General features: G+C 37.7%; 1 protein-coding gene across 4 annotated transcripts in view; it reads left to right on the top strand.

Moving 5' to 3' along the window:
• Window positions 1-12,597, top strand: part of LOC108746102 (serine/threonine-protein kinase N) — a 35,821-nt gene that overhangs the window by 8,045 nt on the left and 15,179 nt on the right. For all 4 annotated transcript variants that reach the window (XM_018482646.1, XM_018482645.1, XM_018482648.1 and 1 more), the window contains exons 2-3: window positions 612-740; window positions 3,001-3,202. In XM_018482646.1, coding sequence (XP_018338148.1) covers window positions 612-740; window positions 3,001-3,202 — 331 coding nt within the window. The remainder of the gene's footprint in view (window positions 1-611; window positions 741-3,000; window positions 3,203-12,597) is intronic.

The following is a 12,597-nucleotide window of genomic DNA, read 5'->3' as shown; positions in this document are numbered from 1 at the left end:
AGACTGATACTTTCTCCTGCGCGTGTTGTGTTTGCCTAGCGTTTATATCCGTATCTCACGAGTAGGCCACGCCAATACGCGCCAGACGATTTCCGGTTAAAGAGATGTATTCCGCGATGTTTCTCTTCGGCTCGTCGACGGTACCCTCTCTGATCGTTGATATTTACGGTGTAATTTCCGCCTAATGTTATCTTAACTCTGGCGCACGTTAATGCGAGAGATCATATTGCGATTATTATTATTATTATAAGGATTAACACGGGGCTCGCGCGTAATGCCGAAAGATTATATACGTTCAGTGCGCGGAAACGAGTACAGCGCGGATGTTGATTATTAATTGATACGAATCTTGGCGTAAGGATGGAAAAAATGAATATAATACAGATATAGCGCTTCGCTCGTGGTATCTATGTAAAAGTAAAAATTTCTGCAGAACACAAAAGAAGGAAAAAAAACTCTCGTTTTAATTAGAAAGTTTAATTAGAGAGTGAATTAATCGTCCGAACTGCCCGTCCTTATTTTAGAAATTGCGCGCTCTTTTGCCCGAATCATCCAATCGCTGCACATTGGATGCTATCAATAATTAAGATTGAACTTTGTATCTGTTTCAGGGCGATTACATCAGGCACCCAGTTCTTTACGAACTGTCGAGCAAGTATGGAGTGGCTGGCAGTGACCAGGTGCCCTTGCCGGCACGTCTTGACGTGCTGCGAGAACATATACGCCGAGAAATACGCAAGGTATGCCGGGTTTTCGCTTATCCTTCGTTGACTGCAGCTAAGCTGTCTTTTTCTTCGTCCGTATACACGGTAGCATGGTCAGCACTCTACGTCTTCTTCGTTATCTTTGTTCTGTACCGCTCTCTTTTCTTACCCAGCAATAATTAGCCTAATGCATCCTTTTTTTTCATTTCGACGCGTTGAAATTAATCTCTCCTTGCTATCTTAATGTTCTCCGCTTGCCTTTTTTTTTGTTTCTAGTAATAAATATTCTATGATAGACGTGGGTATCTGTTCCCATAATGGAAGGATTTTTATATAGGGCTAATTTAACTCGTAATGGAGCATGTAGGTCCTGGGAAAATTTTTGGGACATTTTCTTAATTTTTAAATAGTTCAATGACTTGAAATAATTTTATGTTTTATTTTATGCTTCACAGTTTTGTTTTGTTCACATAGGCTAATTATCGCTATATTTATGCTAACTTTAAATGTTACAATTTTGTATACATATAGATAGCTCAAAATCGTAAAACTTCTAAAATAGATAACGAACAAATATCCCGAGGACCTACTCATATAGTCCCTTGGTCACAAAAAGTATTCCTATTACGGAGAATAGAACGTACTACATGAATTTTTTTAATACAATGAAAAGATTATAAAAAGTTACGAATTTTTCTATATTATATTTGGAAAAATAATACAAAAGGTTTGGCGGCAATTTAGAAGCTGAATAAAAAATTGTTTAAGTAAGAAGAGTAGACTAGTTTGAAAAAATAATTGAGATACAATGAGGAAATCTTTATTTGAATTTATAAAATAAAATTATATCATCAAATATTGATCTTATTGAACTGTTTCGTATTTATTTGGTAATGCGCTGTTTCAATCATTTTTATATGGTATTATTAGAAGATATAAATTTCCAATTCTAGTCACTTTTTGCAAAGACTATACACACATAGATACACACCTGATGATACTATTACATTCTTAAATCGATTCCATAATTTAGATGGAGATTTGCAAATCCCCGATACTTAAAGAGATTGCAAGAGGATATTGCAGATAGGAGTATTTGCAGATCGTACGTGATTATGTTTTTTTCGTACGTACCTACATCTGGCTTAATCAATATCCGACATACGTCTCGGTAATAAACGATCGATGATCTATGGTTTCCGGATGCACCGGACGTCGCGTTCTAAAAATCACTGCGAATGGAAACTTGAGGGTGGTCCAACCATTTCTGCAACTCGTAGAAACAAGTTTTGCTATATAGCAGCGTCTCTCTCTCTCTCTCTCTCTCTCTCTCTCTCTCTCTCTCGTTTTTGTCTTTTGTCTTGTTTTATCTCTTGATACTTACTAAGCGCCTTTACAGCACGCTCGTTTAACGTTGTCTGGTTACTGCCTACCGCTAATAGATCCACTGCGAAACAGAGCCGTGTGTAATACTGTATAATGCGATAGGTTTCTTAACACAGCATTTCATACGCTTGTTACCAGAACATTTTCTGTGAATCAACTGCACTGCAGAACAGATGCATACTTAATCGAACGTCAAGAGCATTTGTTTCAAATGAGTCATTATTCCTTATTGAACAAATATCTTTTGAACGATTATTTTTGTCTGATTAATATTGTGTGACGTAATATTAGACGAATAATTCTTCATAACCAACATGAACCTATGTTGGAAAATATATGGAAAGAATAATTTTGCTGAAGCATCTAAAAATTCAATTAGATGTGAAAACAGATCTGAAAGTAATTGTATTGGATCAGCAAAATAATTATGTGGAGACGCTGAAAACATGATGTTAATGTAGCAGAAAGTTTTAACATTCTGATAAGATGTTTGTGAGCATTCAATAGAATTATTTAAATGTCCAATACAATTATTTTCACATATGTATCTCACTAAATTTTCAAATACTTTAGCTAAACCGCTCTTCCCGTGTAAAAATCATGGTGACTCATTGCGAAAATTCGCGGCAACTATATATTAATGCTCGCTAATAGAATACCAAAGGATATATCGAAAGATATAATCATTAGGCACGTGCGTGATTTTATGTCTCATTTGCTGTACAAAGGAGCGGCACGATCGAGTGATAGATGTTATTTAAACGAGCGATTGACTGAGATTATAATAAATGTATGCACTTAAACTTCACGGTATAAGATGTCGTTTTCGACCGAAATGGTGATGATAATGATCATCACCATTTCGTTCCAATGCACGATTATGAATTTTAACATTTTTTTTTATTTGCAGGAGCTGAAAATAAAGGCTGGCGCGGAGAAGCTGAGGGAGGTCGCGACCGATCGCAAGTCGCTCTCGGATGTCGCGACTATTGTGAAGAAGGCGAACAGCAAGTTGAACGAGCTCCAAGCTGAGCTCCAGCAGCTCGAGAGTCAAATTATACTGACGCAGGGCCAGCCTCAATCGCCGCAGCAGAATCACTCCAACGGTCAAGGTTGGTAAAGCGAAGCATACGGCGCTGTGCGATACCATCTTCGTGTTCGCCTTATAATTCCCCGCATAGCATTGACCGAGCGAGAATAAAGCGGTCCGCTACACGCTCCTAAACGGATTTTATGTAACGAACGTCGCGCGTCAGACGCAATACCGGGACAAGCACTAAAGATCTTCGATATCGGGACACTCGTGGAAAACAGGTTAATATAAGCAGAGAGAGAAATCTACGTTTCTTGCATTCGTTGCACGATAGTTTAATAGGCATTATTATATGAATCATTGTAGAAGACAGCAATTGCAAACAATTAAAGCACACGGGATATTAATAACAGATCTTTTTTTCTGTAGCTGAATTAAATACATTTTTGGAACTTTAGGTGAAATAAGTGTAGGTTTGATATTTTGCGAAAGCAAGAAAGTTCTAGTGCTGTCTAGTGTCCCCTTAAAAGACAGAATCTAGCTAACATTCTTTTCGATTGGTATCACACAATGGCGGTACCAATCAAAGTGTAGCGGACATATATTTACATCTAACACACACATTTCAAACAGACACATATATTTTATATTTATATACGTCTTTTTGTAGCCATGGCCATTTTCAGCGAATTCGGTTGGACGCATTAATGCATGTTAAAATTATTGTTCATTGATTTAATCTGTGTAAAAGTGAAATGCAAATATTTCGAATTATAAAATTACCTACATATTTTACTTAATAATGAAATGTATTGAGGATTTCACGGTTTAATCTATTTTTATATTATATTTATATTAAACATATCTTTACGTCAATTTGTATAATATGACGGCTTTAACGTACACCAGTGTGCACTGAGTACGTTAATCGAATTCGTTATCAGTCTTCTAGGGATACTAGTACAGTCTAGTCTAGGAATAAAAAACAGACTTAATCAAAGCACTGCATAAGCATTTAGAGTACCGATCATTCGAACAACTTTTTCAGGAAGTTTCGTGAAAGCGCATTCACGATAATTTCATGATAACTTCACGTTTATTTGTAGGCAACGCTTATTGCCCCGTTTATTCATTGGTTTTACGTATCGAAGCATTGCGGTAATAGTTATGTTCCGGCATACCCGCTCCCTACTGCGTTAACGACCGTTCCGTATCGTTAACGAGGGGGCACTTAATAACAACTCCACCCACTAACGAGGCGTCGAGACGACGTCTTCGGGTTTTATAAAGCTCGTCTGAGCATGCCAAGTTGCTAGCCTTACGTCGCCATTAAGACTGACAAATCGAGCGTATCTCTATAACGCAATGACGTTTCTGACTCATCGATTGATATACGTATCATTGCATTAGATGTGTATCCAAACATTTAAGTTAAAAAGACAACGATCAGTGAGATAAATGTAGTAATAGATATCACGTTGATTCGAAATATCTATATAAGTCAATCCTCCGGAATTAACAGCAAATCTACTGAATCCATTCAATTATAAATTTCTTTGTAAAAAATGTCAAACAATTCAATTTTTTTCATATTACATCTGAAAAAATTTACATTATTTTTATTAAAATGTACTTAGAATTTTTTTCTTTTTTACACCAGTCATCTTCTCGAAATCAATAGTGCTTTTTAATTTAGATTAACATAAATAGGTCTGGTATATGCAGCGTCAGTTAACTGTGTTCAGATTTTGACGTCAGCTTCGGAGGATTAAAAAAACGGCGTGATTGATGCGATAAATACAACTGGAGGTATATTTATCTTTTTTGATCGATTGATCAGCAGTAGAAAAGAATACGTTCCAAAATAACATACCATTAATGTCGTTAACACTGTCGTTCTTCCGTAACATTGCGTTTATATGCTAGCTGCATAGCTTCGTACCGTGTATATATGTACTTTGATACAGCTTCTATATATGCGATGCTTAAAATGGTATTCAATTCCTCCACAAGTTACTGCCAGTTTTGATGAGACAATAAAGAAAGGGCAGACGACGCTTCATCTGTCTTATTCGTGTCTGCGTGCCGAGACGGCTCTCTTTTGGCTCAAAATCTCTTCATGCCGCGGGACATAAATTAGGAACGATTAACAGAATTTTTTCTAATTAGAGGTCGTGGACCTCTCTCGGAATTGATTGTATCGCGTTTCACATTTCATGAGTCTGCCAAATTTATAACTGAAATTCAGTCGTCGCATTGTTTCTTTTACCGCTGGTACCCTTTGGATGAACGCTTATGCCGTATTAACATTATCCGAATATTCTTAGACATAATAATTGGCTCGAAGCAGAAAAATTGCTTGTGTATGGTGTTGAATTCATATGACGACTCTGTATGATCATATAACGCAATTAGTAGGTTAATCTAATACGTTATTCTCTGGCAGAACATCGTTTGACTCTTGAAGAATGTTTTTTTGCTGCATTATGCATTATGAATGGTCACTTCGTTATGCCCTGCGTGATGCGTTGTATACAGAGGAACTACAGTCTTGCGCTCGCTCTGAATTGACGGTAAGTGGTAGCAGCTATTTATACCTTGGACCCCGAGACGCTCTCTATCCACTCGAGTTAAATCAGTCATCATCATACTTGGTCTCGAGTCTAGCAACCTGCCTCGGGGTTGCTTCATTCAGTTTCCCCCCCGTATAAAGAAGATGCACCATGCATGCCCATTTCCATCAGTGTAGATTAACTTTAATCTCGGTATAACTTACTATTTAGCCTTTTCTAATTCTTAGAACAAAAAAAAAATAAATTGAACTGAGATAAAGGTTTATCTACGTTGGTAGAAACCAGTGTGCGATCCTGAGACTTACATTGAGATGAGCAGCGTTTCTCAAGTTACTATTATTAGATCTGTTCTTTTCAGTTGAACCTCTTGCATCGTTCATCTTTCCTCTTTTTCTTTTTATATATTTGAGAGAAAAAGAGGAAAGATAAAACGGTGCAAGAAGTTCAACTGAAAAGAACAATTGATGTTAACTAGAGTTCAACAATTCTGAGAATCGACGAAGGAAACAAGGAATAAAATCCTTCTTACTATCAAACGCATTACTGTCTACTGGAGATAACAGTCTGACCATAACAGTGTCTGGCCATGAGTAATTTTATCAAAATTCTACGAGGACTATATATTTATATACTTTCTGCTTATATATGTGTATATATATATTATCTCGTTATAATGTTATTGTTTCTCATTCTATTACATTTTAATTAAAATTATAAAGTTAAACGGTATAAGTGTTAAAATGAGATAATATATATAAGAAGAAGTATTTGAAAAGGTTTTGCTGAAGTATCTAAAAGTTTAATCAGATACAGAACTGAACATATTATTGGACTATCAAAGTAATATCGTTGATTGCCAGAATATAGTATTAAAATTTGTTGCTCATTATGCTTAAGTTTTCTACACAAATATTTTGATGACCTAACAAAATTATTGTCCGATCTCTGTAGCAAAATTTATAGATATTTCAGCAAAATTCTTCTTTCCTCGTACATATACTTTCCTCTCGTAGGATTTTGACAAAATCACTCATCGGACTCTGTTATAGAGCCTCTACTACTGTCTACAAAAGATAATGACTCGAATTTACTCCAAAAACGATCCCATCGATTCAGCGCGTGGCGGTACAGTTTCGGGACAGTCAAGGAGAAAGTCCACTCTTCTCTCTTTCTTGGCGTTTCGCGAGGATACCGAGCGGTATACGAGGCAGACGCCAACGACGACGACGCTCGTTCACTTTCCAGCTCTGCCGAGACACGCGCTCTCCTGTTGTGCGCAACGGCGAAAACGCACATGTACAAGCATACACTTGTGCAGATGCGTGTACGGTGCGAGACGATCAAGAGCGTCGATTACGAGAGAGGCGATCGGCATCGAGCGATCGCGCCGGAGTACCGTTACACGTGCGTACATAGGCCCCGAGGCTCTCCCGGTTCCCGATCCACCTCGCACTCCTCTCTGTATATCGAGATCGCGTTACGGCCAAACCGAACCCACGCTTTCGCATTCCATCGTCGATGCTCTCTCAGGGGAAGCCCTCTCCAATCCTCTTTCCTTTACCTGTCTGCTCTTACCTGACTGACCGGCTGGCCGGACCCGATCTTTGTGGAGAGGACTACCTGTCCTCCCTCCGGGTCTGATTTAAGATCCCGCGGCAGTCGAAAAATCGTCCGCGCCAGAGACATAAAACTCTGCGAAGTTCCGTGAAAGAAATGATCAAAGAGAAGATTATTTCGAAAGACTGTAAGCTTATATTTATGTAAAAACTGTAACGGATTGGCGTATCGCTTAGAAACGAAAGTATATGTTATAACGTAAATGTGTTTTACAAGTAGCAATTGGTATGATCCGCTCTAATTATCAGTTGTCTTCCTGGATGAGGAAATCCCTGATGAATCACGATACGCCTTGGCGCTGTAGTTCAGTCGCGGTAATTCCGCTAGATTTTATGAGGCGAGTCGATTATGAAGCTTATTGACCGCAGGATACCACACGCATGAATTTATGAAGTGCACTTTATCGAACGTGCACGTTCGTAACACAGTAACGGTATAGGGGCCAAGCATTTACGAGTTAATAAATTTTAAGTAGCCGCGCATAGGTTCGTAACTAAATAAGTCACTCAAGTTGCTCGTTGAAGCGTCGGAAATACAGCCGCAAGAACGTATCGTGCAAAATGTGAAAATTTTTACGTTCTCGACTGAAATATTTGTGGTTCTCGAAAGAGAAATAATACCCTTGAGTTATTTAGCAGTGACGTAACTATAACGTAAGAATCGCTGAAGTATGTTTAATTTATAAGAATATATGTAAAGTATATTCGTACATGGAGAAAACGGTTTTGCTGGAATATATCTAAAAATTTATCCACATATAGATAACTGAAAATAATTTTGTTAAACTATATATCAAAATAATTATGTGAGAAACTCAAATATGACGAGTTGCAAAAAATTTCGATATTTTATCCAATTTCTTTGCAGCATTGTTCGTCAAAGCTTTGAAATTTCCTGCATAACTAATTTGATGGTCTAAAATTATTTTCAGTTATGTATCTCTAACATTTTTCAATCAACAAAATCGTTCTTTCCATTACCGTTAAATCGGACGTTTCCGTATATGTAGCTACTTAATATAGCACAGACCTAATATAGTTCCGTAACATAAGACCCCTCCGGACGCACGTAATACCGTATTGCACAGTAATGTAGCTCATTGCGCTTCCGTATAACTGGAGCGGACGAATATATTGAGTTTGTTATCAGACCTCATCAACACTCGTAGAACTTCTTAATCAAGTCGAGAACGGGTGTTTCATTTTTGCCGAGTGACTCTCTCTCAGTACACCTTCTGCGATTTTTATTATAATAGACACATAATAGACATTTACGATCTTAGTATTCGTTCTCATCTACGTACGAAGATCCATCTGCGATATATTAATTTATATAATATTTAATTATTTCGTATTAAAAGTATATTGATCTTAGAAAAGTGCACATTATAACATTGAAATTTAAAAATATCTCAGAATTTTATTTTATCTAACTTACGTAATACATGATTCCGATGTTATCAGTATAAATCTTGCGGGAACTGGTGCTCGAGATTATCGAGCAAGTCTATAAACCTCGTATAAGATATAAACATCTTGTAACTCGTTTCATCCGTCATATTAAATCGGTGCTGTCTTTCTGCGGACTTTCATCCCGCCTGCATTCGTGTGCGATGCGTTTTACCGTGGATGGCAATTGACGCCTACGATCATTCAATGATTGCGGATAACCGATAGGTTCCGGTAGCTCGTGTCAAGGATATGAAGCGTTCACGACGAGGAGAATCTTGTTCTCGCAAATAATTATCTAATTTATCTTCGTAGTCCCTCGGCAAATTGTGCGTCGCGACTGCGTGTGCGTCGTTGTATTACTTGAACTCGATTTTAAGTGATTTTCGCTGGCATGTCTGCCGCTACATTATTGCTTTTTTAACGCAGCACTTTCTATCGGACCGGTCCCGCGATTTTCTCGATCGGTGCAACCAACCGGTGGCTCTATGCTAATAACTTAACTGCTACTTGCCGAACGCTCGGGGGTTACTTGCCATAGGTTTTTTTAAGGTGTATGCTAATTTCTCGGTACGCTTTTGCCGTTTATGCTAATCGGCGCCTCGGGCGTGTTTATGGCAAAGTTTGCCTGATACGCGATAAAAAATTGCGCTACTTGCACCAAAGGTTACCTGACCATTGTAGTTTTTTTTTTCTTTCTTTCTTTAGACATTAAAAGACACGGTGTTAAATCCAGCATTCTGCCTATATTATGTACTGTCTTAAAATATGAAATGATTATTATCGAGAACGTTTTTATTTCGATCGTTATTTAAAAAAGAGAAATTATCAATTTCAAAAAGAGAGTATTTATCAATTTTCAATAAATATTGTATAATGTATCTTGAATCTTAAAAACGTTTAGAAAAAGCAGCTTTGCAATTGTTGTATAAAATTGTTGTGTAAAATTCTTTAATATCATTGGTTTGCATATTTGGATTCAATGAGAAATTAAGGGCAAAATCAGTCATATTAAAGAATTTTACAACTGCAGTTTCAAAACTGCTTTTTTTCTGCTGAACGCAGCCAGCTCAGTCACTTGTGATTTCCAAAAAGTTAGCATACTATTTTCGCAACTTCGGTATACTTAATTCATAGAATTATAATTTTTTTTTTTTTTTTTAAGTACTAGAGACCGCGATATGTTCGCGAGAAATTTTGATGAATTAAAAGTAAAAACTAAAAATCCGAAGATATAAAATCAATATCACGGTTCTATAGATAGAAATTGATAACAATTTTTTTATTTTATCGAAATCGAGTCGGAGTCATAATACCCTTTAATAAAGCTCTCGAGGTATTATCTGGAACTCGAGAGACTGTCAGATATCCGAGAAAAGTATTTTAGCCATGGGAACTTTACAGAGATCGCGTTGCGTCCACTTGACGCAATCATTTGTTACATGACGAGATGCTAGAAACGCATATGTGTGTAGCTCTTGATGTCGAAGCTGGCTTAGATGTATAAATAAAACTCTCTCGCCTCTCGCGGAGTTACGGTAATTATTTTAGTCAATGCCGTAATAAGGATGTCGCTGACAATCGTCGCACACGAACAATTGATTCTTACATGCATTAACGAACTGTACAAGAGCTCTCCCTCCCCGACGCGTTCATGCTTTATGAACGTATCGCTAACTCACGCTCCTGTAGATGGAACAGCTTTGACGTGAGCAGAGTTATGAATGGAATGGAGAGACAAGACCAGCACGCATCGCGCGATAGCATTAATGCACATTGCAGTTGCGTGTATAATCAGCGAGAAATTACCGTATATAATTTCTTTATATTCTTCAGAGATTATTACACGAATTTTCAATGTGACTTTCCATATTAAGATAGTAAAATAGAAAGATTTACATATTTCCGACACACTTTTCAAGATTCGAAGGATATTAATCTTCCGTCTGCAATTTCAGTCCTTTTTTGTCCAGCCCATACGTTTTCTTTTCATCTCTATTATCCTACTCTTAAAAATTGAAAATTGAGCCACTTTTCAAGACTAGCTTAATTTTCATTCTTTAGAGTGAGAGTTCCTTCAAAGAATTTAGAGTTCTTCTTTTATCTTTAAAAATGTTATTTAATAAAAACTGAAATTTTGTTCAGAAAATGATGTTGAAATTTGAGAGTGAAATTTTGCTTGTGCCAGAAAAAAGCTCAGATTGCAAACGGAGAGTTTAAATAACTTTTCATTTGAGCAAAATAAACAAAATAAATGGCGAAAAAGAGTCGTCGCATAATATATATAATTAAAGATAATAGTCATAGATACATAAAATAAAAAGTAAAACGGCGTATATTAAAATATAAAACAAACAAGTTTCGGCTGCTGGATTGAGCCCTCCTCAGATGTAAAAAGAATATAATATAAAAGACATAAAAGATTACAACAAAGAAATAAATCCTTTTCCGTTTTTCAGTCAGCACTTGACTATGTTTCTTAACATCGGTTTGATTGCCCCATCGCATATACAACATTAAGCTACGTCGAGATCCATCACATTTGCTGATTTCCGCGCGTTAAAAATGTTGCGTCACTGAATGTTATCGATTTATTATTTTTTTGTTGTATTCTTTTATGTCTTTTATATTATATTCTTTTTACATCTGAGGAGGGCTCAATCCAGCAGCCGAAACTTGTTTGTTTTATATTTTAATATACGCCGTTTTACTTTTTATTTTATGTATCTATGACTATTATCTTTAATTATATATATTATGCGACGACTCTTTTTCGCCATTTATTTTGTTTATTTTGTTTATACATAAAGAGTCTTTACACCGCTGTTATTTAATTTTCATTTGAGTACAATGACTAACAGAGGTACTTGGTGGTAGCATACCGCCTCGATATACTCGTACGTTTTGCATAACCATCTCGCGCGGTCGCTGCGCTGTCCTTTTCTCCTTTCGCTGCGAGCAAAAGGCAGAGAGCAATTATCCGTTTCTCGAGAGCGCACGCACTCTCCCTACCGGGAAAGGGTTGCGTGCGCCGCGCCCGGCGAGTTCATTGAACCGACACACGACACAGTGGCTGCGAATAGCTGCAGCCACCTTGCGCGTTTTACACAACCACCCTTTCGTTTCTTTTTCCTTCTTTTTCCCTCGCAAACTCTCGCGCACGTCGATACTCTCTCTCGGTTCGTTCGGCGAAAGGATGTTAAAAAAAAAAAGGGAAAGAGGCGGTTCGAGAGAGAGAGAGAGAGAGAGAGAGAGAGAGAGAGAGAGAGAGAGCAACGAGGACAGGCGGAAGGGCGATCAGGAAGGGTGGGTAGATGGGTGCAGTTGACGGTATCAAAAACAAGGAAAGCCTTTGTCGCCGGGCCTCCGCATGCTACAGCGGGCAAGGGCAGAAGGTGCAGAATATAATGGGGCACGTGTTCGGCCGAGCTGCGCTAATGACACGGTTTCGCGGAGCTCTCGATGCCGCATTGTCCACGCAAACTCTTTTATACCGCCTCCGCCGTCGTTTTCGCCGCATTGTAAAGCCTGGTACGTGTTTGCACATTCGCGCAGACTCGGGCTCTCCGTTTCTCTCGATATTTTCTCGTTATATCTACTTGTGACTCCTGGGAATAATAGCCATCCCCGTTCGATTGTTCGAGAGGTTTGTCGATCGAGTCACCGGGAATCGATAAGATCTATAAACTTTTTATGTGCAGGGAATTAATTGAATTCTTTTGCGATTGGAGCCGCATTAAAAATAAATCCTTGCCGATTAGATTCTTTTCCGAGAAGTGTGCTTCGTAAACAGAAATCTACCTGCACTGAAAAGTAGATATGGATTTGAAAATAAT

This window comes from Trachymyrmex septentrionalis, unplaced genomic scaffold (assembly GCF_001594115.1).
Source record: "Trachymyrmex septentrionalis isolate Tsep2-gDNA-1 unplaced genomic scaffold, Tsep1.0 scaffold16, whole genome shotgun sequence".
In the NCBI taxonomy this organism is placed as follows: Eukaryota; Metazoa; Arthropoda; class Insecta; order Hymenoptera; family Formicidae; genus Trachymyrmex; species Trachymyrmex septentrionalis.
Note: the sequence above shows the minus strand (reverse complement) of the source record. Positions and strands in the feature narration are given on the sequence as shown.